The sequence below is a fragment of the Misgurnus anguillicaudatus genome, chromosome 13 (genome assembly GCF_027580225.2).
Source record: "Misgurnus anguillicaudatus chromosome 13, ASM2758022v2, whole genome shotgun sequence".
NCBI lineage: Eukaryota > Metazoa > Chordata > Actinopteri > Cypriniformes > Cobitidae > Misgurnus > Misgurnus anguillicaudatus.
In genome coordinates this window covers 11,457,925-11,484,308 of record NC_073349.2, presented here as the reverse complement: position 1 = coordinate 11,484,308, position 26,384 = coordinate 11,457,925, and the positions used below count along the sequence as shown (strand labels likewise).

The 26,384-nt window shown below is 37.9% G+C and overlaps 1 protein-coding gene and 1 long non-coding RNA gene across 9 annotated transcripts in view; one reads left to right on the top strand and one right to left on the bottom strand.

Annotated features, from left to right (window-relative positions):
* Positions 1-2,647, bottom strand: part of LOC129430265 (uncharacterized) — a 102,785-nt gene extending 100,138 nt beyond the window's left edge. For both annotated transcript variants that reach the window (XR_012372863.1, XR_008639479.2), the window contains exons 1-2: positions 2,128-2,647; positions 1,840-1,895 (exon numbers count right to left, since the gene is read on the bottom strand). This is a non-coding gene — a long non-coding RNA (uncharacterized lncRNA). The remainder of the gene's footprint in view (positions 1-1,839; positions 1,896-2,127) is intronic.
* Positions 2,648-6,224: 3,577 nt separating this feature from the next.
* eif4ba (eukaryotic translation initiation factor 4Ba) lies at positions 6,225-24,979 on the top strand. Of its 7 annotated transcripts, none has more exons than XM_055187362.2 (15): positions 6,225-6,334; positions 12,163-12,306; positions 13,208-13,354; positions 13,674-13,790; positions 13,990-14,044; positions 14,154-14,297; positions 14,608-14,748; positions 14,841-15,005; positions 16,424-16,664; positions 16,993-17,081; positions 17,172-17,415; positions 17,952-17,989; positions 19,090-19,219; positions 20,519-20,591; positions 24,103-24,979. In XM_055187362.2, exons 2-15 carry the CDS (start codon positions 12,235-12,237, stop codon positions 24,178-24,180), a joined length of 1,734 nt encoding a protein of 577 aa, XP_055043337.2. In that variant the 5' UTR covers positions 6,225-6,334; positions 12,163-12,234; the 3' UTR covers positions 24,181-24,979. The 7 variants fall into 7 exon arrangements, with proteins under 7 accessions (XP_055043337.2, XP_055043335.2, XP_073731108.1 ...); XM_055187360.2 differs by having other exon boundaries at positions 6,226-6,334; positions 13,208-13,413; XM_073875007.1 differs by lacking the exon at positions 6,225-6,334 and adding an exon at positions 9,636-9,861 and having other exon boundaries at positions 13,208-13,413; positions 17,961-17,989.
* The last annotated feature ends 1,405 nt before the right edge of the window (positions 24,980-26,384 follow it).

Sequence of the window (26,384 nt, the reverse complement as noted above, 5' to 3'; positions counted from 1 at the left end):
CTGAACTTAATAGCGAGACATGAATGAATAGAATTTTAAAGTCGGGGTGCATGATTTTTGAAAAACACTTTGGAAAAGGGAGTCGGGCCGAGTACCAAAACACACTTGTAGCCAATCAGCCGTAAGGGGCGTGTCTACTAACCGACATTGTTTCTTGGGTTGCGTATGTGTGGGGCGGGTCTATCAAAAGAAGGTCCAGATTCTATTGCGGTAGGGGCGTGTTTGTTTAGGTGATTTCAAATGTCAACATTGGCTTCTCCATTTCAGATACACCTGGAACTATTGACCCTGATAAGAATCTTGTGAAATTTCAGAATTAGAGTTTACATTAAAAATTGCCAATTGTCTTAACAAATGATAAATAAAGTATATAGAATTGAATACAACTCTCAATTGACACTGAAATCGTTTTTTTTTTTTTTTGATGAGGACAGTGAAAATTTTGGCAGGGCAAGTAAAACCATGAACCAGGGCCAGTATAAAAAATTATTTGTGTAGATACTACAGTGTTTTTGAACCCTACTATAGTCAATTTTAACATTTACTTATAATACAGTAGTGTACTTTAGCATTTACTATAATACACTATAAAAACAATATTATAGTAAATATTAAAGTTTACTTCTGTATTTACTATAGTTAATACTACAGAATACTGTAAATAAATTAACAGTGTTTGTAACATTCTACAGTATAATGCAGTTTACTAAAGTAGATATTAAAGTTTACTACAACAGTTTTTCTATTGCAGCCACAACTATAACACACCAAACACTGAATGAAAGATTATAAATGGAACTGAAACCATTACACTGTCATCAGCCAATCACAATGCAGTATAGAAATTAATTCAGGATCTGTTGTCAAAACAAAGAATGAGCAAATTGGGTCAGCTATTTCTCAGATCCGGTCTATGAGGTTATGCACTGAAAAAGATGAAACCTAAGAGGTGGGTGTTACTTCCCCCCACCTCATCACTTTTGAACTGTGGGATATGCTATGAAGTTTGCATCATCCCACCCCTCCCACATGCTCTGACCTTGCCCTTCAGTGACTTATCAGGCATAAAGAAACCGTTGCTATGGTTACCGCTCTCAAGTTTGGGTGACAACAGACCGATGAGAAAAGCGGAATGGCCTGCAGTCATGCTTGGTTATTTTCTACTGGTTCCTTCTGTGTGGTTCGGTTCATTTTAAACCAAATGAAGCACAGTCATGTGGTAAAACTTCATCATTACTTAACAATACTGAATCATTGTGATATAAGAGAAGTGAATTATTTTCATTGTAAGCCATCTGAATGACTTAGAGTTGGTGAAAGAATGGTCTTTTGATGTAGTAAAATAAAATGTTATTACAGGCATTCATTGACTTTGTTAGGTAACTTACCCTTAACATCTGGTTTACACTTTAACCATCAAACTGCATATTAGCATTCATGCTAGCACAAACGGACTCCAGTGTTGGTTTGCTATGTATTTCCAAACAATGACAACACTGCCACCACGTGTCTTTTTTCAGTCACAATTCATCTTTCATAAACTTTTTAGACTTTCAGCCATTTAAACACAGCAAAGACAGACTTTTAGTGTCTTGAAATGTGACATGGTAAAAAACAAAATGCATTGCGGAGACAATGTTAAGAGAATATAAATGTTTACAAATGGTCATAGCAGGAACGTACAAGCTTTAAGTGTCATTAAAAGAAAATCATATATATATATATATATATATATATATATATATATATATATATATATATATATATATATATATCCCCTTACATAAACATAACCTAAAATTATGGTAAAATTAAATGTTATGACGATCGTGTTTTTACCTCAACTTTTCCTCAGTGGTCTTGACCCCCTCAGCCAACAGTCAGAAGCCAAACATCTGAAAAAAGGACAGGCTGTGTTTAAATTAATATGAATTTTTATTTGATCTGGAGTATTCGTAAATACTTCAAAAAAAAATTTAACTAACCAAAATGTTTTTATTTAATCATCAAATGAGAAAATAGTTATTGTTGCTAAAAATACATGCGAGCTATGCACAGCTAACGCAATCACAACAAAAATATTTGAAATTGCTTTTCCGATAAACAAGTTAATATTAAATAACTTACATTAGACGTAAAATTGGCAGATCTGGTTCATTTTTTTCTCCGTTAACAAGATTTTCTAATAAAGCCAAGGACTGCTAACGTTAGTCGATCAGCACTGGTATTTAGGGCCCGAGCACCGAGGAGCAGGCCAAAATGGCCTGCGTGAAGCCCTATATTAGCTGTGTCCCAATTCAAGGGCTGCAACCTTATAAGCATGAGACCTTAAGGTGAGACCTTAAGGTGAGCACTCGGTCTTTCAAGGTGGAAGCCTCAGAAGTTCGCGAAGAGAACTGAAATGAGACGGTTTTTCCTACGGAGGCCCCATAATTGGCGTCACCTGCTGCACGTGCCCACCGCGCCTGTCAACAGGACACAGCGGACGTTTCTGACTTATTAAAATAAATATGAAATCAGAAAAATATTAATTTATTTTAGAAAATATGACACGTTGATGTAGATTAAACTATTCAACCGTATATCAAATTAATCAATCTTAGAAATATACGCAACATAAAAAGAATAATATTAACACAAAACATAATTTATAATACTAAAACAGTGACAAGAACAAATGTTTTCTGATAAATACACTTTTATTTAATAAAGGTTAATTGTTTATTTTAGAATATCCAGCCATTATTCAGCCGTTGCATACGCGCAATGACTCTTGGGATATCCTCGGCTGTAAGCGCGGAGAAATGAGGACGCATTTTGAGGCTTCATTAAGCAGCCTTTGAATTGGGACACAGCCCTTGTTTTTTGCTCAGTTTCTTCTTCTTTTTTTCTCCGAAATTAATCGCATTTTTGAGGGCCTAAACATGCTCGAAAACTCATGAAACTTTGCACACACGTCAGAAGTAAGTGACTAAAATTTACATGTGGTATAGGCTTCAGAAGTGGGTGCAGAAATGACTCGATAGCGCCACCTGCAAAATTTCAAGACAACGGATTCTCCACTACCAAAAAGATACAGGTATGAAATTTGGTACGGTCATCTATCACCTCAAGACGTACAAAAAAGTCCCTTGGAACCAAGCTCTAAACCCCACAGGAAGTCGGACATTTTGAATTTTTGCTGTGATTTCTGTGCAAATTTTGGCATTTCCTCCTAGAGATTTAATCAGATCAACATCATATTTGATCAGTCTCATCTAAAGGCCTTTGAGATGTTAAATTGTGGAGATTTTGACTTTTCGTTGGAGGGTGTGTCTGTGGTGGCCTGACAAATTTAGGCGTTTTCGCCATGAAACGGGAAGTTGTTCTAACTCAGGCTTACAATGTCCAATCTGACCCACGCTTCACATGTTTGATAAGAGTCCTGGCCTGAACACATTAACATGACAATTTTCAGTTATAGTCATAGTGCCACCTAGTGGCAGCAGGAAATGCCATGTTTTACGCTGGGATTTACTGCTCGTAAAGCTTTAATCAGATCATCATAAAATTTGGTCAGACTGATCTTAAGCGCTTTATGATGATAAATTGCAAAGATCTTGACTTTTTGTTGAAGGGCGTGTCTGTGGCAGCCTGGCAAAGTTTAATGTTTCACCATGAAACAAGAAGCTGTTGTATTTCAGACATAAATTGTCTGATCTGCCACCGCCTTCATACGTTTGATAAGGGTCTTGGCCTGAACACATCAACATAGCAATATTTAGATACCGTAATAGCGCCACCTAGAGGCAGCAGGAAGTACCATGTTTTATGCTGTGACTACCTGCTCTTAGCGATTTAACCATATCAACATCATATTTCATCAGTCTAATCTCAAGACCTTTTGTGACAATAAATAGCGACGACATTGACTTTTCGTTAAAGGGCGTGTCTGTACAGGCCTCGCAAAGTATCACTAAATGAATTGCATTTTTGCCAGCCTAAACAAGCTCAAAAAGTCCTGAAACGTTGCGCACGTGTCAAATGTGTATACAATTTTCATTTGATATAGGCTTCAGATCTGGGGTTGAAAAATATTCCTCTGTAGCACCATCTTCAAAAATTTAAATAAGCAGCCCCCCTCTACGTTAAACGTACAGATGCGAAATGTGGTACGATCATGTAGCACCCCAAGACCTACAAAAAAGTCTCTTGAAGCCAAGCTCTAAACCCCACAGGATGTCGGCCATTTTGAATTTTCTCTGTAATTTGAGTGCAAATTTTGCCATTTCTGGGCTTCGTACTTTAACGAACTCCTCCTAGAAATTTTATCAGATCATCTTCATATTTGGTCTGTGTCATCTAAAGGCCTTTGCGGTGCTAAATTGCAGTGATCTTGACATTTTGATGGAGGGTGTGTCCGTGATGGCCTGCCAAATTTCTGTTTCTCGAAATGAAACAGGAAGTTGTTCTAACTCATGTTTAAAATGTCTAATCTTACCTCCGCTTCACATGTTTGATAAGTGTCCTGTAACATGGCAATATTCAGTAAAAGTTATAGCACCGCCTGCTGGCAGCAGAAAATGCCATGTTGTACACTGTGATTTACTGCTCATAGAAGTTTATTCAGATCATCATCATATTTGGTCAGTCTGAACTTATGGACTTCACAATGATAAATTGTTAAGATCTTGAATTTTCTTTAAAGTAAAGTGTCCGTGGCGGCCAGTTTGATGTTTCACCATTAGAAAGCGGTTCCAACTCAGGCATACAATGTCCGAGTGTCACAGACTTTATATGTTTTACAAGGGTCCTGGCCTGAAAACATCAATATAACAACAATCAGTTACAGTTATGGCACCACCTGCTGCACACAGGAGGTGTGGCACATCAAAGTTCCTTTGAATATTCACCTATATTTACCCACTTAAATTCATATCCCTCTGGTTCACTGCTTTACTAAGGCCATAGGGTGGCGGTACCTATGAGTACGAGGGGCGGGCCCTACCATCGCTGCTTGCACCTTTAATTGAAAATATTTTCTTAAATGAATCAGCGTTTTCATTGAATCAGTGGAAGTCGTGTTGGTTTGCTTTATTAATAATATCACTTGTCATCACCTACACTCTAAAAAAACAAACGGTGCTATATAGCACCAAAACAATTGCTTTGGATCGTAACGATAGAAGAACCATTTTAGTGCCATATAGCACCGGTGAAGAACCAGTGAAGCACCAGTGAAGCACCAGTGAAGCATAGCACTATATGGCACTATATGGTTCTACACAGGTGCTTTACTGGTGCTTCACTGGTGCTTCACTGGTTCTTCACCGGTGCTATATGGCACTAAAAATGGTTCTTCTATCGTTACGATCCAAAGCAACTGTTTTGGTGCTATATAGCACCGTTTGTTTTTTAGACTGGCGTAAAGATATCCTACAGAAAGATAAAATCAAACATTTTTACAAGTTTTACAAAATTACAGACATCCCAAGACCCACCTAGACATAATCTGAACACATATTTTTAATGTCAGTACGGTGGAATACACTCTCATTCTTTTAGTAGAGTAGTTTATTAAGTAATATTTATATTTCCTTGTCAAAATATGTATTGGTAAGATGTCAAAAATGTCTGTCGTTTGTGTCGTTCACTGCCATAGCCACGTGACTAATTTTTCTTTTTCACATTTTCTATAGGTTGATAGAAGCACTGAGGACCCAATTATAGCACTTAAACATGGAAAAAGTGAGTTAACACCACAAAAGGTCATTGGTTCGAACCCAGGGAACACACATACTGATAAAATCTTTACCTTGCAATGCACTGTAAGTCGCTTAGGGTAAAAGTGTCTGGTAAATGTAAATCCAGTTTTGTTCAAATATGTAGATGTCTATAAAGGCTGGCTCAAAAAGTATTTGGACACTTTAAAATGCACTTATAATAAAAACAGCAAATAGCAAACCTATTGTAATTTATTTAAAAAAAGAATACTGTTTAAGCAAATTAAAAATCAATTAAAATGTTAAACTACTAATATACAATGAAAACAAAATATTTAGTTATCTATTGCAAAATACAAACAGGAACATTCTTCATCTCAAATATGATGCATTATAATACAATAAGACATCCAACAAAATAAAATGAACAGATTTACGCAAAAAGAAAAGCACATCAAATCTTTAAATGAACTTTTATAAAGTAGCAATAAATGGATAAATAAATGCAAATATATTTTATTGCGTATACATGAAAAGATGAAACTAGACGTGAGCGTGATGGCGTCACACAACCGACCACGCCCACATCCGGGGATATGACACGCACTCGTTCTCCAGCATGGCGGCGTCAGGTGAGGATTTTATATTTGTGTCTGGGCCGGCTGGTAAATTGCGTGTGTCATGTGTGTTCTGTGACAGCGAGATATGTGACAGTAGCAGATAAAGCTTGTGGTGTATTATCACACAAGGGAATTGAGTGTTTTGGCCGCTTGGCGGGATTTTAATGCTTGATCTTGAGTTGCGTAGAGCAGCTGTGTGTGAACGGCTGAGGGTTAAAAGGAGCAGGTTATTTACTTTCTCTTTACAGTCAGCGTGGGGCAGTGTCATTTCAGCAAACATAGATAGTCGAATTGTTTAGCAGAAATTCAGCAAACCTCGCGCAGTCCTGCTCGTGTCTGAATGTTTGCATTGCATTGTAACGATTTTCTGGTTTAGTTTTGAATGCAGAATAGATTTGCATGCACTTTAAGCAACCAAAATAAGCGAAATAAGCACTCGTTTTAAACGTATGTAAACAGTCGAGGAAGCGCAAGCGCAGAGTTGAGGGAGGGGCTGCTGTAACTTTAGATTTTACCGCGTTTGTTTGTATAAGTTGACCATTTACCTTAACTGACTTTGCTAGTGCATTAGTCACCGGAACAACATTTTTACCGACAAGCTTTCACTTTTGGTATTCTGCACTGTCAGCGCTATTAGCGCTGTCTGCTGAATTATTGGATCATCTTCACTGTCCCAGAATAAACATTTATATGCATTTGACAGACGCCTTTCTCCAAAGCGACTTGCACAGTTGATTACAAGAATATGTAACTTTACATTGTATCACTATTTTGTTTGGGGGTTTCGGCAATGAAAAGGTTATTAGTCAGTAATTGAAATGCCGTATTTTCATAAATGTCACTTTAATTATTTCATTGTTATTTAACCAAATTTTGTCTTTTGCTGCAAAACCCTCTTCAAATTGAAAATTCTGTCATCGTTTTCTCACTCTCATGTTGTTACAAACCTGTAAAAATTTCTTTGTTTTGATGAACACAAAGGAAGTTATTTTTGAGCTCCATTCACTTCCATAGGATTTTTTTACTATGTATGTAAATGGGGCTCAAGATCAGTTTGAATTCAAACATTCCTCAAAATATCTTCCTTTGTGGTCATCAAAACAAATAAATGATTACAGGTTTGTAACAACATGACAATGAGTAAATGATGACAGAATTTTCATTTTTAGGTGAACAATCCATGCATGCAAGGATTTTTGGCCAAAAACGTCTAGTTTGTATGTTGTTTTGCATGCCGTTCTTCAACCAATTCATTTCGTTCACTTAGAGGACTCAATTAAAAAATTAATATTTAACAGATTCTACCAACAAATGGTATTTCTGAATGGCTTGAGGCTGGGATACAGTGGATTTAAAGTGGACATATCATGAAAATCTCCTAGAATGGGTCCCCAGTGCTTCTATCAACCTAGAAAATGTGAAAAAGATCAACCCAGTAACTTAGTTTTTGGTAAACCATTCTCTGCAAGCATGTGAAAAAATAGGTCATTAAAATTTGGCTCCCCTTCTGATGTCAGAAGGGGATAATACCGCCCCTTAATCTAACACAGCACCATCATTTAGTGCAGAGATCACCTCATTTGCATTTTTAAGGACACACCCAAAAACGGCACATTTTTGCTCACACCTATAGACCTTTTGCGAGTCGACATCACAGTTACGTCATGCGCGCATGTGGTGGCAGAAAAACAGTGGAAATGAATTAGACACGAGTGAAACGAACAATATAACTCACTAGAAAATGTTTTGTTGTGCTGTTGAGTGTCAGAATAGGAATGCCAAAATAGATGACCTTCATTTTTATAGTATACCGCCGTCGAAGATACAATTTAAAGATAAACGTAGGTGTTTATGGTTGCAATAAGTCCTCAACCGGACAGACTGGAGTGATGAAATAATTTGGAAATCTTTTAATAATTAGAATAGAAAATAATTAGAGAAGATATCCGGTGTTCTGTCGAAGGCTGATCCCTCTATGTGTCTCTTATGGCTTTTCATCACGTTACGTTTATAATTTATTTAGAAAGATTAAAGATTTGAATGAGTTCATTATATCAATATTATTACCATTTATTAAAGTTTTCATATTTTTGTTTTTATTTTCTATTACTTCTTTTTACCTTATATCTTAGGCCTATGTCTTCTTCCTGTTTGTTTTAAATTATGATGTTTACTAATATATAAACATAACACACACACACACACACACACACACACACACACACAATGTAAAGTGTTAATAATATATAAACAGGCCTATACAAATTAATTTGTATGTAAACATAATAGTTTTAGAACCAACACTAGGCTATAAATATAAGGAAGAAATTGAAAACAGGAAAATGATGAAATATTTAAAAAATGATATTATACAGAATACATGATAGTATTGCTCTTATAAGTACTTCAGCGATTCATATTGTAAAAATAATTGATTTACCAATAAAAAACAATACATATACATTACATACATGCACACATATCAGTAGCCAAGCCATTTAAACTTTTAATTTATTTAAAAAATAAACGTAACTTGGTGAAAACGTTATAAGAAACATTACACTTAAGAGAAATATAGGGGAAACGGACTTCTACAGAACACCGGATCCATAAAAATCACAGTTTAACGCTAAAACACTTCACACAACTATTGCAGAGCTGTCACTTTCTGCCACCAGTTGGGCTCCGCCCACAAAAAACGTAATCTCTGTTTGCAAACACGCAAAAGGTCTATAAAGTGGCAATTTTAACATGCTATAATAAATTCTACCCATTCTCACCAAGATGCGTACAAATGACACGCAGTGTGATTATCGTGCAATAGATACGCCAAATTCCGCTTTTATATGATACGTGCATATGATACGCCAGTCCTTCCCATTTACTTATATGGCGAATCGTTTCGTGTCATTTTATTTATTGGTTTCTCATTTGTTAGATTTGGTTAGATTTAGGTTTTGCTTTAGGATGTAATTTAATATATAGGTTTCTCCATGTTTTGTCTATTTTGAAATCATTGGTTGCTTGGAGTTGGGTAGACAATGGTAAAAAAACAGAAAACAAATGAGAAACCAATAAATAAAACGACACGAAGGACTGGTGTATGATATGCATGCAAAAGCGGAATTTGCCGTATCTATTGCACGATAATCACACTGCGTGTCATTTGTACGCTTTTTGGTGAGAATGGGTTGAATAAATGATCTATGCTATTTTGGGCTAAAACTTTACATACGTTCTCTGGGGACACCAAGATTTATTTTACATCTTAAAGTCTTGTGAAATGTCCCCTTTAAAGCAAAGGTACTTGATGAACATATACTGTAAGATGTGGGAAAACATTCGGTTAATGTCATTATTTTGGCAGTGGCTCAGTGGTTCATGTAAGTTGTCTACAAACCGGAAGGTTGGTGGTTCAATCCCCGGCTCCACTGGACCAAGTGTCGAGGTGTCCTTGAGCAAGACACCTAACCCCAGCTGCTCCCGACGGGCTGGATTGCACCTTTGCATGGCGGACACCGCCGTTGGTGTATTAATGTGTGAGTGAATGGGTGAATGTGAGGCAAAATTGTAAAGCGCTTTCCATAGGTCTGTTAAAAAAGCGCTATATAAATGCAGTCCATTTACCATTTCTTTTTTGACAGAGATTGCGTTTAGTGGCTTCTCATTTATTATCTTAGCCATTCCAGGATAAACAATTTCAAGTATTTATCACCTCTGTCTTAGGATAAATCATCTCCGCACTTATCGTCATTGCTGTCCCATGATAAATCATCTCAGTAGTTGTCTTTGCTTTCCCAGGATAAATCATCCCAATGCTCATTGCATTAAGGATTTTGCTAAAGCACTTTCTCTCCATTGATTTAAATATAAGTGTCCACTTAAATCCTTAAACTAAATTGCAGCCCAAATAAGTTTATTTGGGCTCCACATAGCTGTCCTCAGATGCAACCGTACAAAAACACATAAAGATGTCTTTCATCAATCAAGGTTTAACTGTAACTAAAAAAGGTTGTCAGGGATAGCTGTACTAAGTGTTCAGAAGCCATCTTGCCTGTATTACTGCATAAGGTTGTAAGAGCTTTCTTAGTTTTGGTTGTGCGTCCTACAGTAAACACAGACAGATTTTCACAGCACTGAAATGTCCTGACAGTGCAGTTTATCACAATAGAGCTCAGAAGTATGCAGTGACACAACAGTACTTCTCCATGTGTTAGCCACAGCAGTTTCCAACAGATAATCTTGTAAATAACCAGTTTTTCCCAACAGAGTAGATTGTGAATGAGAGAAATGCCAAATACATATCACAGTGTCACTGTAATGTAAAGGCAATAAAACATTGATACATTTTGCATTCAGCAGATGCTTACAATGCATTACAAGGTATAATTTTATAAAATCAGTAACTGTGTTTTACCTCAGGATCGAACCCACAAACTTGGTTTTGCTAACGCAATGCTCTACGAATTGAGCTACAGACCTGCATTGTATCTACATCTTTACTGGATCACAAACACACATCAATGAGTGTGTAAACAAAAGATGTTCATAACTCGTTTTGTCACATCTGCCTTTGGCACTTTTTATCCAAAGCAACTTAACTTGCCACATTTGCATTTCTTTAAAAAAGTGTGGAACAGTAATGGTATCAATTGGTAAAACCTTAATTGGCACTTTGTTGTTAACCATGGATCTGAAGGTAATGGTACCATGTAATTTTATGGTACTCTAACTGTACGTTCACACCACCGCCGTCAAAAAAACGCTGCCCTGCCAACAACGCTATATAAAAGGTGTAGTGGAAAGCTCTGGCTTTCATTGAAAGTTAAAAGTACATTTTTAAGTATTCATATTTTATCAGTGGGTTTTTTTGGAAAACATACATTCCAAAGCATATTTTCATAATTTTTACTCCACTACATTTCATAATTTCAAGTTTTTGGTTTATATTTAATATTTAAGTACATTTAACTCAAAATCTAGTATTTTTTGCTTAAAGGTGCAGTGTGTAAATTTTAGCGGCATCTAGTGGTGAGGTTGCAAATTGCAACTAACAGCTCAGTTCACAGCTCACCCCTTGCTTTTGAAACGCATAAAGAAGCTACAGTAGCCGACACAGGACAAACATATCATCATTGGAGACAACTTAATAAAAAAGTTTGTCAGTTAAGAGCTTCTGTAGAAACATGGCGGCACAAATTGGCGACTTCCATGTAAGGGGACCCTCGGTGTATGTAGATAAAAATGTCTCATTCTAAGGTAATAAAAACTTAAGGGTTCATTATAAAAGGTCTTTATGCACCCCTGATAATATAGTTTTGTATATTATTTTGCATTTCTGTCAAGAGATCCTTCTAAAAATTACACACTGCACCTTTAAGTAAAAAGTACTTTTGTACTTTCACTCAAGAAAAGTAAAAGTACACAATTGTTATGTAATTAGGTATTAAATCAATTTTAATATGCAATATAATACAAACTATGATTCTATGCTTTAGAATGTAGTGAACATTTTTAAGTAAAGTACATTTTTTCCCAAGACAAACACAGATGCTTGGAAAATGTAACTAAAATACTCAAGTAGTGTCTGCCTCTGGATATATCATAAGGTAATTTAATATTGCAATTAAACTTGCATTTCATTAAGAAAATGAAATCAATTGTAAATGAGAGTTTCCTCATATTTCCATTTAAAATTATGTTGGTGGGTCCTGGGATAGATTTTACCCATTTAAGTGGGTCATAAAATTCCCTAGCCAACTCTAATTTACTTTCAGAAATTCTTTGCTTGTTTGTAAAGATGCTTTTGAGATTTCAACTTTTCTGTTTTACTTTCACAGCTAAAAACAAGAGTAAGAAGAAGGGTAAGACTCTTACCCTGACTGACTTTTTAGCTGTGGACACCGGGGGAAATGCTCCTCCGAGTTACGCGCCGGCAAAGCCCACTAGTTGGGCGGATGAGACAGATGACCTGGAGGGAGACGGTGAGATATACACTGAAGTAAACTTCATCAAGCACATTTAGGGGGAATTAATTTAGGATATATTTACATATATTGTCACGGCGCGCTCATTTTATCCCACCCAAACCCGCATCGAGCACATTTGACCCCCAAAGCCTGGTTCATTTGACTAGTGTGATTGCTCGGTACCACGCCCGGGTGCAGTTTGATTAATCGTGCCCTGGCCAGCTTCTAGAGGTGGGCTCGGGTGCGGTTCACTTGGGCTGAGGCCCAAACCCACAGTGTGATCGCAAATTGCCCAGAGCGTGATTCAAGATGTCAATTACACGATCACTCACATTCATCTGCCTTCGTAAAAGCCTTAATCAGCACAACACAGTCCCCTAGACCGCCATTGTCATTTTAGTTATCTGCTTGTAAAGTCTGATGTCACACGGCATCGCTTCCGTGTCCACAGACTCTATCAGTTGCTTAAGCAAACAGAAAAAATACAAATTTTCACTCAAACTGTGCTTTAAAACTATGTAAAAAAAGGAATCTCCATACTAAAATTCCAGCTGACCAGACAGCGTTTCGTATTTTATGAATTGGTAAAATGTTAAAATCTGTGATGCCGTGAACCTGGAGAATGTAGTTTACTCCATGACTTTTCTAAAGACTACAGACTGAATAAACACATGCGCATGACATCACCCATATTACAGATTCACGTTGAAGATGTTTACACAGAGACAACAAGGCATCTTTATCAAAAACGTACACTTTGAAAAACTGCAAGTTTGCATTTCAGAACCCTAATACGTCATTGCCGTTTTAATTTTAATAGCAACTGGTTAAACTGGACTGTGGGTGTACTTTGACAACTCTATATGTATCAGGATTATTTAATCATCTTGTAATGAAGTTTAATTTCCTTTTGCAGTTACAACGGCTTGGCACACGGAGGATGACGTGTATCGCGCACCGCCCATCGATCGGTCGATTCTGCCAACGGCTCCACGTGCCGCCCGCGAGCCCAACGTCGACCGCTCCCGTCTGCCCCGCAGCCCGCCCTACACCGCTTTTCTGGGTAACCTCCCCTATGACGTCTCTGAGGACTCCATCAAAACCTTCTTTCATGGACTCAGTGTGAGATCTCTCTCTGTTGTGTCAGACAATATGTGTATGGATTCCCTCATTTAATCATTTTAGCTTTGGGTTTTGTCAACGTGGATTCTGCTAAATAAACATTTAGTTTTTGCCATTTTTTCAAAATTTTCAGTGCATAATTATCCTCAAAACGTATTTCTTCTGCTTTTATTTCTTAAATTTGTTTGTCACAGTCAGACTGTGGTTTACCAAGTCAAGCCAGAGATGTATTACAAAGTTGACCTGTTTTCTTCATACAGATCAGTGCGGTTCGCCTCCCAAGGGAGCCCAGTAACCCTGAACGGCTGAAAGGCTTCGGCTATGCAGAATTTGATGATGTGGACTCTCTGTTGCGTGCGCTTAGCCTCAATGAAGAGGTGATAACCAGTTGTTTACTCGCATGTTAACTATACAAACTATAGTATATAAAGTTCTGTATATTGTACACTTCAGTGTTGACGTGTAAGTTTACTTTGTCCACATGGTGGCGCAATTTATCACGAAAACAGCAATACACAAGCTCACAGCTGTGTAATGTGCAACATTCCCATATTTACTCTTCCCTTTTTTTTTAAGAATCTTGGAAATCGTAGGATCCGTGTAGATATTGCTGATCAGTCTGGTGAAAAGGGTGTGTATATATTTTCTATGAAGTATTCGTTTGTGAATTATTTATGAGAGGATTTTTTTCTCTCACCTTATTTTTTTATCTTATTTTGTTCTTTTTGTTTTCTACTCAGAAAGAGAAGAGCGTTCTGTTTCAGGCAGAGACCGTAACAGAAGCGAACGTGACATGGGCCCAGATAAGACTGATTCGGACTGGCGAGTGAGGCCTAAAAGTGACACAGATGATGGACCGCGCAGAGACGATGCCTTTGGAGAGCGTAAGAAATGATATTCTTGCATTTATTAGCTTAAATAATTGAAGTCCTTTAAATATGTATATTTAAGATGAGTGTTTCCCCTCCCAAAATGTTTTAAATATCTCCTTTCATGAACCTGATTCAACTCATCACCTTGTTAGATGTTAACCATTCTGAAAGGAGGCTAATGAGTTAATTAGGTGTTTTAAGTAAAAAAATTCTGGTTAAGGGGACCAGGATTAGGAAACACCGTTTTAGATATTTAAAAGCATTTAGAGAAAGATTTTCTATTTCTATGAAGTTTTGAATATATGTGCCCTTGTGCGTTTAGGATCCAGAGATCGGGATCGGTATGATTCAGACCGGTACCGTGAAGGTCAGCGGTGGGATGCCCCCGGCGATCGCCATGACAGTGGGAGAGAGAGATACCGGGAACGTTATGATGACACAGACCGTAGAGAATATGACAGAGGTATATAATGCCCTCACACCTTAGATTTATGCACTAACAACATCCTCTCCATGGATAAATTGTATTCTTATTTGTATTTTGTATTGTGTCAGGCTACGACTCTCGAAGTGGAGGTCGCAGACCGTTTGGAAGCGGTTTCCGGCGAGATTACGATGACCGGCGGGATGACTATCGTGGCAGCGGGGATCGCTATGGAGACCGCTATGCCGACCGTGAGGACAGATACGAGAGGCGGGATGAGAGGCGTGATGACAGAGGTGAGCAGTGGGTCAAGTATTATTCCCTGTGTAGTGTAAGATAATATCATAAAAATTCTAGACTTTTTAAGCACACGTGCTAAACTGTTCGCTTTAAATGCTTATATCTTCTGTATGCGATTGTTGATTCATACCAAAATGCTTTTTTGCATAGTTGTGTTTGACACATGAAAACGTCTCGGTTTACGTATGTAACTGTTGTTCCCTGAGAAGGGAACGAGACGCTGCGTCTCCCTTGCCATACTTCCTGCGTCCCTGTAACGCCGTCTTTGACAATATTTCAGATAGCAATATACTTCCTGGCTTCCGTGTCACCCTGTCTTTGTTGTTAAGCCTCACCATTGGTTGAATTTGATATACACATTCAGACGCACTTACCCCACTTAATTCTGGAATCGGATCCATAAGAAAGGAAGGGGATGTTTTGTTGTTGTTTTCTGTTGTTGAGTCGCCATCATTTAGGTAGGTGTTGTGTTATGAGGGAAAATTATTTAAAAATCATTTTGAGCTTGCCTAGCCATGATTGTCTATGTTTTGTAGCACCTAAATAAGGTTTTATGTTGCCTCCTTTATTGTGTTCAGATGTAATGGCACAAAATAAATATTTTTGATCTATAAAGGCTTGACTGTCTTTGGCATCGAAACCAAGAATCGTTAGGGCCGATTCACACTGGCTGCGTGGTGTATCTGTTGCATGTCAGTTGCGTGGCGGCTGCGTCGCGTTTTCTGTGTCTGTACATACCAGAAGCATGCCTGAAGCAGCGCTGACACGCTGCTGTTGCTATAGGTGACATATATTTTGCCTGGAAACGCTTTCAAGACGCTTGCGTGTGGCGTGAAAATTAGGCGTCGGTCCTATTCCTAGCATGCACGTGGTTTCGGCGCGGCTCGAGACGTGCGTGTCATGCAGGGGGTGTGAACTGTCAAACCTGCTAACATGGGAGCCTAAATAAAAACGATGAAACGATGCCCAACCCACTTACGTGCCGATTGCCAACAGAACACAGACATTTTTTCCTACACCCTGCGACTCTTGACCTGATTGAGACCGGCCCATTTTAACGAAATCCAACGATAAACAAACCCATGCAAAACTCAACTGCTACCCCGGATAAAAAAACTATCCACTGTTTCCAGATTGACACGTGGGCGTGGTTTTCCAGGGGAAGTGCCCATTAAAGGGAATATGTACCTATGTATGTAACGGGTACCTATGTTCTAAAAAAACTTTCTGAAACTTGTAGGAATACGAGATGTCAGTTTGGCCCAGAAATGCTCAACAGCTTTTTTGACACTTTGCATTTGTTGTACATGAGGATGACAACTCTTTATTTGTGTTAATGAGTCAGAATGCATGAAATAGCATTACATCCGCATATCGGGTCCTTTGAACTGGCAAGTATTGCATTAATTTTTAGGTCCTCAGCAGAGGCCCAAGCTAAACCTGAAGCCCCGCAGCGTTCCCAAAGAGGAAGACCAGAGCAACGTTCAGTCGGCATCATCAGGACGAGCCGCCTCCATCTTTGGGGGAGCCAAACCGGTAGACACGGCTGCTAAAGAGAGGGAGGTAGAGGAGAGACTGAAGAAAGAACAGGAGAGACTACAGAGACAACTAGAGGAGGAGAAGAGCAGAGCACCTGAACGCAAACCCAGAGAGAGGTACAGGAGACACAATGTGACATCAAACTTGGCAGACACTGGTAGATAAGTCCTAGTACTACTAACATATAAATAAATCTCAATATGATGAATATTAGATATTGTGTAGACTTAACATTGGTATAATTTGGTATTGATGTATATCTTCTGGGCTTATTTATCACATACATACATTTGCTGGGTGTCTGGATGGCGTGGTACATTCACAATCACAAGTAAACTTAAAGTAAAGTCCATGAAATATCGCAGAACAAGTCAAAGCATGGAGACCTTGAGATATTGTCACATGCCTACGCTTTAATTCTCACTCTCTGTTTCTTATGAACAGGCATCCCAGTTGGCGAAGTGAAGACCAAGCAACCGAGCGATCGCGAACAGGAAGTGAGTCATCACAACCAGGAAGCACATCAAGCAGGGGTAAGGGATTTGTTGTCCTGTCCTTTCGTCTTCAACTATCTCCTTGTTCTGACTTTTTCGGTAGTAATCCATACATTTATTCTCTGGCAGGGCCTCGGCGTCGGGAAAGTGAACGTTCTGTGGAAAATGAGGTTTTCAGTAGCCGTGATGAGGAGTCATCTTCCCATGGGAGCCAAACCTCCTCCACCAAGCAGGAAAGCGTCCCGTTGAAAGTCGTTCTAGCTCCGCCTCCGAAGGAAAACGCGTGGGTGAAGAGGAGCACCAGGAGCAGTGGATCCAGTGAGAGCGACACTAAACCTGCCGTCTCACCCAGCAGCAGTGCTCCACCCAAAAGGTACATATGCTGTACTCATAATGTGAAGCATTCAAGTGTATCGGTCCCAAAGCAAAAATGTTAACAGAACTTTAAGACCCTATTAAAGCTTAAGTAGATAAAAAAATATGTGTGAATGCTTGGAGAACTGGATTGTTTTTTCCTTTGTTTATTTTTTTCATGATTATACATGTCACATGGGGCGCTTGCCAACTTGTGCACATGAGCAGTAGCCGAAACAGTTTAAGCTTATGAAACAAAAGTTATGGTAGGGTTAATTTCAGGTTTAATTGTTGGTCAGAAATATGTTGTTTAATTGTGACTTTAGCACGTAATTTTAGAGATATCTGTCTTTTCCCATTTAAGTAGATAGGACTTCAGTCTTGCAGGACTGAAATAACTGGTTGGAGGCGTTACAAACATGGCCGCCGTGTGGGATGACCTCTCTAAAGGGACTTTGATTGAGTTCAGTTATTTTGAAGAAATCGCAAATGTTAACACACTTGAATGCAGCCTTCAGTCATATTCTTGAATTTTTGATATGCTTTTTTTTTCAGCTCAACAAGCTCAGCTGATGCTCATCATAAAAATAAAGGTAAGATTAATAGATATGTTAGAAGTGAGTAGATATGAAGAGTTTAGTTCCAAAATGCAATAAATCCATTTTGACTAATTTGGGTAAAAATGTGTTTTCTATACCAAGAAAGTGAAGAGATGAAAACCACTTTTTTCTGTTACAAACTTTCACATAGCATCTTTAGGTTATAATAACATAAAAAATTCAAATCCATATTTGGTTTTCAAAGATTTATGATATTTTCTTCCGCAAAATGCAATAAATCCATGACAAGTTTCAAAATGCTATAAATCTATTGAATCAGTATATAAATGTGCGTTCATCTTTGCCATGTTGTATTCATTTAGTTTACTAGTGGTATACACTGATTTAAAAAAATAAACATTAGTGGCATTAATCAAAACACTTCAGTTGTCATATTAAGAACACTGTCATTGCTGCTGTTATTCTTGGGATGTCGTCGCTGAACTTTTTTGACAGCGATCAGCTGTAAAATGTTTTGGTCCTGCTCGATTTTTGTTAACTAAGTAAAATAATGAAAAGTTTTTCATAAGATCCCCTGGGGTCAATGTGTTAGCATGGCAGAAGCTTGATGCCTCGTACGTAAATTATTTGATTTTGATGGCTTACGTTTCTTCCCTTCCACAGAAAACTACCACAGGTTTATCAATGCCATCAAAGTATTATTTTGTTTTTGTTTGTTTGTTAATCACAAAGTACAAAGTAGATGAGGATTCTGTGTGTATTCAACGCGGCTCCATTATTGTTTACAATGCGTGGAATGGTGCGCTGTGATTGGTTAAGCTGATTTATTGCATTCTGCAGAGAAGGAGGACTGGTGTTTGTTGCACTTTGGAAAAAAAGGGAGAAAAAATGACAGAAAAACACAGCGGATATCAGATTTTGGGTAAAATGAAGAATTTACTTTTTAATACTGACCAGAAACAATACTGATTTTGGTGGTAATTTTTTCTAAAAATGGCATTTATCTTCTTTTTGGAACCAAACTTTTAATATATTTCTTAGCATGCTTAGAGAGGGCAAAACTGGGGTCCTCATTCAAAGGGTTATTTGAATACTGTGTCCGCACAATGTTGAACACTGGACTTTTTTTACAGATGAAAACAAAGCAGATGGAGTTCTTCGGGATCGGGGTCCCTCTCGGGGACGTGGTGGGACTTCGGGCTCTGGAGCAGGCAGGGGTTGTGGCGACCCAGTCAGCCGAGACCGAAGGAAGGAGACTGACAGGTCAGCTTAACATTTTTGTACTTTGTTTTTATTTTTTATATTTAAGGGGTAGCAGATGAACAAAATATTTTATCTGTGCTAGTTGACAAAAAAGTCGAATGACATCTGACTTTGATTTTAAGATTCAAAGACAATGGTGGAAAATGACAATGAAAAATCATGTTGTGTGAAAAAGAAATTATTTGACGCTTATTTGGATGTCATTGGTCTAGATTCTAGGTAAAATAGCTCAGAAAGAGTCATGTAAATAAAAAAAATGGCTCTCGAACAGTAGACAAGATTTAATTTCATCTTATCAATCTGTGAACGAAAAACATCACTGTTTCTGTAATATTGATAATTTAAACTATAGCCATGTTTCCATCCAAAGATTTTTTTTTGTGAAAAAGCACGTTAAAAAGTTTACCAATATATCTGATGGACATGCTTATTATTACCGATAAAATTTTGCAAATGTCTACAAAATTATTTTCTGTTTTAGTTTAGCACGTAAACTCAATGCATATACCTCAAATGTAGCAAAAAATTAGTTTAGACAAAAATGCGTTTTTTTGTCTAAAATAGCTGTTTTGCATATAAATGTGGTGTCACATAATAGATTTTCAACCAAAACCTCAATACATAAAATTGTAATACAGTAAGAGGCATTAACTTATTGAGGTTATGATGTTTATTGTGTACAAGGTAACGTTTGTTCCTTTTCTACGTGCGTGACAAACTGAAATGTCAATTACTTATCCATAAAATGATAAAGATTTTTTTATTCTCCTCATTATCGGGTTCATTAGGTAAATGCATATTTATTTTAAATTACAGAGACTCAAAGCCACAAATATAGACGAACCTAGTCCCAGCTGAGCTTTATTAATCATCTCGGGTAGGGCATCGGGTTTTCGGATTCTAGTGAACCTGTAAAGACCTTTATTTTAACCTCTTAAACTCTGGTACCCGTGAGCTGGTCCAAAACTGCATTTTGAATAAAAAAATACATATATAAGTTGTGGAGCACAAGTTTTTCTTTTAAATAAGACAATTTTGATCAGTTTACTCCAAAGTATGTGATAAGATTTTTGACGTTGTCTTTAGATATTTTGTAGATTTTTGTTAAATTGATACACATAAATATGTATGGATACGGTCCATCCGTGGTCAGATTTCTTTTTCGATACACCAAAACTTGTTTTATCATTCTTGTCGGCATTACGCACACATCTTATCGATAACAAAGTGGTGCATAACCTGGATGAAAACATGGCTTATAACTGCGTTAGACTCTCTCACTTTGCTATATGTTTGTAGAAAGGACTTGAAAAGAGAACGAGATCCCAGACCAGCACCAGAGCCAAAGAAATTTGAGGAGCCTCCAAACCCTGTGAGTGACAGAGCTGACACCCACAATCCCCACTGCTTTCTTTCTTCAAACATTCTTTAATCAAAGCTTCCTGTAATGGACACCTAGTGGATATTGTGATGTTGTGGTCACAGACTGTAATTGTGGGCCTCTCGTGACACAAATGCAGCTTGAATGTAAATATTTACTTAAGTCTAGACGCATAATTCTGGTGTAGCATTGAATTATAATTCCAGTATTGGACAGAGGGCTTGTAAATTGGGAATACTCAAACTAACCATGGTTAAAAAACAAACCACCCTAAAACATGTTTGTATGTAAAAAAAAAATTTGACACCCCCTCACCAACCAGTTGTACATCAACATGAAGCATTTTGTTTAATGATTTCTAACAAAGCCTGTGACACCTCCATCAGATATTGTTTTTTTAATAGCTTTTGTCTTAAGGTTTTAATGCAAAGATGGAGACTTATTTTTAATCGCTGAAAAATGATTGTGTCTATCATTTCATCAGTGATCATGATTTGCTTTGTAGTTCATCAGGTCTGTTTTTGTATTTGAGTGTATCTGGATTTTCTTGACAGTCCTTTTTAAACAAACATAGAGCTACAGAATCTGTTTGGACAAGGGTTTCATGAAAGCTAAAATGAATCAGTTTTATAGGCAGTTGGACCAGGTGTTCGTTTTAAGAGACATTATTTCAGACTTAATAGCTGACAAAAGCGTCCTCCAAAGCACACTATTCTGTCATTCTGTCTTTGGAAGTCTAAACTTAGTATCAAAAGATACAAAGGGTTAAAGATCAAATCAGTTGAATATACTTCCAGAAAATTCTCTCTAAACATACAATATATCAAATGAAAGAACAGACCGTCTGCTTTATAACAAAACATCCTGTTTCATTATATCTTCATTTGTTCCCTATTTATTCCCCCCCCCCCCCTTACGTCTCAAATATGGTAGGTTTATTCCAAAATACCAAAATTTGAACAAAAAGCTGAAATGGTTGCATTTTTCTGAAGGACTTTTGTTAGAGATCAGATTCAGAACGATGATCAAAACATACACCGAGCTTTTACTGTTTTTGAATCCATGGATGCTTTAGGGCGTTTTCACATTAGCACTTTTGGTGCGCACCCGGTTCGATTGATGTCAGAGTTCGGTACCTTTGGATGATGTGAACGCTGTCTTCTGAACCGGGTGCGCACCCGCGAAACGTACTCGAGTCCGCTTAAAAAGGGTGGGCTGGGGTCCAGTTCATATGAACTCCTGAACGGTTCGCTGCTGATGTGAGCGCAATCGTACCAAATCGAGGAAGTGAACCGCTGTTAATTACGTATTATGTGGAATTTCCCACCAAAACAGACGTGTGTGTGTGTGTGCGTGCACTTACCTTGACAACAAAATGCATAGAATGCTTGCTTGACTTTTGTTCTTTTTTGTTTTCAAAGAAATAATACAGAAACGCACTTGCGTCTGTTTGCTACGCAAATATACTAAAGTCGTTTCGACGACAACGGGCTGTCCGCCGACGTCAATTTTTGCGGAGGCATTCAGAAATCATCTCACTGCTTGCAGTTCGTCAATCACGCTTGTCGTCTTCTCGTTTATAGCGGTTGCCAAGCAACATGAGTACGTGACGGCTGCAGCTTGAAGATGCAAGCGTACCGCGGTTCGGATGTAAACACAGTCCATGGGGAGCATTGGGAGGGGGAGCAATAGATCTCGGGTTCGGAACAGGCAATCGGACCAAATGTGAAACCGCCCTTAGTGTTTGGGTTATAAGTTGTGTAAGAGCGCCACTTAGTGTATAGTAGTGGAAATATGGATTGCCTTAAAACCTGGGGAAGCGTTTCTATTAATTGACAAGATAACTCGTCAATGGCGGGTAAAGAGTTAAGCCATGCTTGGTGTATATGACTTTCTTTTTTTTAGTTAAACACAGTCAGAAGTATATCAAATTATATCTTTTTAGTTGTATAATGGCATTGGATAGTGCCCCATTTTTAATCTTCCAAAAAGTGCTTTCATTGATCAAAAACAAATCCATACACAGTTATTAAAAAAACTAATCGCTTCACCTCTGAAGACATTTAAAGGGACAGTTCACCCAAAAATGAAATTACACCATGATTTACTCCCCTTGCCTGAAGCCATCCTTGATGTATCACTTTTTTTCAGAGTTATATTAGAAAATGTCCTGGCTGTTCCAAGCTTTATAATGGTAGTAAATGGTGCTTCTGATTTGAAGACCAAAAAAGTCTGTCCATCCTTCACAGAATTTATCCACACGGCTTCAGTTGGATAAAAAAAGGTCTTATGAAGGCAGTCGTTGCAATTTTGTAAGTAAAATACTAATTTTTAAAACTTCACAAATTAAAAAACTAGGGATGCTCCGATCGATCGGCAGATAATGCTTGCTATGGTTCTCTATGAATTACGGCGAAATGCCGCTACATCCAAAAGCCAGGGGGCGCTCTTGTGTCATGAAGGTATTTTCATGATAATAAAGAATATGTTTAATAATTATGTTTGAAGAGTGTTGCTTTTTCAAATGCATGTTATAAACGACTCAAACTGACAGCGATTTTAGAACGATAAGGACTTACTGATCAAAAGCTGTAGTACATGAAATAGCTGTGAATAAGATCGGCTGTCCGATTCAGAATAGTGATCGGCCATGTTTTCTTAGTGGAGATCGGCATTGATCGGAGTGTTTTCAGCGAATGGCATAGGACGTAGCGCACGAGACGTAGTGGCGTAGTGACAAACGTGGAAGTTCAGTAAATCATGAGGTTATTTTCATTTTTGGGTGAACTATACATTTAAAGTCCATGTAAAGCCATTTCAGAGAATTTGTTCACATTATAAATGTTAGAAATGTATTCCTGAAACACGTACAAAAAGACTGAACACACCCCCATCGCTTGAGAGCACAGAATCCTGCCTGTTTTTTCAAGATTTTAATAACTTATTTTATTTACTTGACATTTTATTTATTTATTTAAGTTTTGCTCAGTGGTAGTGATAAAGTGAGAACACACTTAAAGGCGGGGTGCATGATTTTTGAGAAACGCTTTGGAAAAGGGAGTCAGGCCGAGTACCAAAACACACACAGTAAGGTGCTTGTCTACTAACCAATGTCAGTGCCTGGGTTGCGTATGTGTGGGGCGGGTCTATCAAAAGAAGGTCCAGATTCTATTGGGGTAGGGGTGTGTTTGTTATGGTGATTTCAAATGTCAACATTGGCTGTCAGAGATCATGCACCCCGCCTTTAAAATCAGACTTTAATAACTGTATGGATTTTTTCTGATGGATGGGTTTGCTTTCTAGAGGTTTAAAAATAGGGCACTATCCAATGCCATTATAATGCTGAAAAGGCCTTGAAAGGGGAAGTTAACCTCAAGCCATGATATACACCTAGCATGGCTTGGGGGTGAGTGGGGATGAACTATTTCTTGGTGAGCACACATGGACCCCAAATACAACCATTTTTAGGTTACATCTCACCATCTATTCTTGTTTTTAACAGAACTTCAGCTCAGCCAGTAAATACGCAGCATTGCTGATGGCGGGTGAACAGGGAGACGAGGAGGAGGGCGGAGATTAAAAAGAGGACGGACTGCACGGACGACCCTCCAAACTGAATTACACACAATTAAACCTACAGCTTTTGTTTCATGCAGCACCGAAGGACTCCGTTTGCCTTCTCACAGCAAAAAATTACATTTAAGACCCTCCCTCTACATCAGAACCGATTGGGAATATACAAGACTTGTTTTAAAGTTGTTTTAAAGTGTGAAAGGATGAATGATTCTAACTAATAAATGTGTGGGGCTAAGCAAAATACACGCGGACAGGATCGAATCACGACTGTTGCTCTTGCGTACATCATAAGCCGAGTGCAACGCTAGCTTGGTTGCGCATTGAGTGGCTGGAAAGTGCAGACTCAAGGGGAAACGTGCCACAAAACGAATGTCTTTCCCCGACCTTTAGGTCTTCCTTAGCTTTCTTAAAAGAACGTTTACAGCGACTGTTTTACTGTCAAGGAAAGAGGTCGGTGACCTGCATTGTTCACCCGCCGTTAATAAATCTTACAAGCTCGGTTTTCTGTCTTAAACTCATGCTGGTCAACAAGTAAGATGAATAATGGGCAGCAAATGAATAAATAAATTAAGTTTGACGTTGCTCATCTTCTCACGTACACATTGAGGACTTTTTGAAAGCCACTCTTTTGGACTGATGTGCAATAGGAATGAAGTATTCCTCTGAATCTCAACGACAGAGACAGCTGCCGCCTCAGGTCGAGCGTGTATCTAAAGGTAGTGACATGATTTGCTTCTTGATTTAAACTGTGTACCATCTGAAAAATAATAAAAGATGACACGGAGTCTGTTATGCTTTAGAAAGTTGTGAATTGTTTGAGATTACTAAAGAGATTACACACTAAACCGTGGCTCCCATTATCCATGCATTATACCCTTGCCAACATGTAGCACACTGTATGTGGGACCACAAACATGAATATACGTTTTATGTTGCGCTGTGTGTTGAAGTTTGGTGAACTAAGCAAGTATATAATTTTTATATACTTAAAGGTGCAATGTGGGACTTTTATCTAGAGCTAAGACCACAGTGAAGCTATTGTAGCCACCACCGGACAAACACGTAATCGTCTGAGACAACGTAGTGACAAAACATACTATAGAGCAGTTTGTCCATTAAGGGCTACTGTAGAAACATGAAGACGACTTCCATGTAAGGAGACACGCTATATATGTAGATTAAAACAACTCCTAAGGTAATAAAAACAATACAGTTCATTATATAAGGTCTTTATACACCACTGATAATATAGTTATGTATATTATATTGCATTTCTTTCAAGAGATCCACATTGCAACTTTAAGTCCATGCAAAGAATATAACCAAAGCTGTATGCAAAGTGTGATCGCACCTTTGTAATACACAAGCCTTCCCAGGTGAAAAAGTAGTACACTTCCATAGTGTGCTTGGATTGTTTTATTTCCGCACACTAGTTTTGTACTTGATGTACGGAAGGTTCATCTTTAGTACTTCTTGGGATGTTCTTGCGATTATCTAGGTGTGCTTCACTGTGCTATTTTGAGACCATGAATATAAACTAAAATGCCCTTTTGACATACTATCTCTGTATTAAAAAAATGTATTTAGTTAAAACTTGTATTAAACTTGAACTCAACTTTCATACAAAGATGGGTTCAAGTTTACTACAAGTGGTACCTAAATTCATTTTTAAATACATTTTTGGCACATTTTAGTTTGTTATGGTGTCTCAAGATAGCACAGTGAAGTGCGCTTGGATGATCTTGGGAGCATCTCGGGAGGTATTAAAGATGATTTTTTAATATATTGGGTGCAATATTAGTGTGCAAAAATAAAGCACTTTAAGTTAGGGTTGTAACGGTATGAGATTTCCACGGTATGATAATCGTCTCAGAAACTTTCGCGGTTTGCCGGTATAAAACACTTATTAATCTTTTTTTATTCTTTTAATTTTATTCTTTTAAATAAATAAATTCTCTCAGAGCTGCTCTGGATATATTCATTTGTTCACATCGTCATATAGTGAGTGAAATGTATAGTTTTTATTATATGGCCTAAGTATAATCAACTTAAATTGATCTGTAATATAAATCACTTAAATGGGCTTTAGCGCCTCTTTTTGCAGCCACTCTTTGTCCACATTTCTTGCAAACTGGATATCCATCTTCAAGGACAACCCCGCATTCGTTTTTTTCGTATACCCAAAGTATTCCCATACTGTAGATTTTA

Bases quoted from the DNA above. Each gene is read 5' to 3' on its own strand.
- eif4ba (XM_073875006.1), top strand. From the start codon at position 9,651: ATGTGGGAAAACATTCGGTTAATGTCATTATTTTGGCAGTGGCTCAGT. The intron at 17,416-17,951 runs GTACATATGCTG...TTTTTTTTTCAG, and splicing joins AGCAGTGCTCCACCCAAAAG to CTCAACAAGCTCAGCTGATG. The intron at 17,990-19,089 runs GTAAGATTAATA...CTTTTTTTACAG, and splicing joins TGCTCATCATAAAAATAAAG to ATGAAAACAAAGCAGATGGA.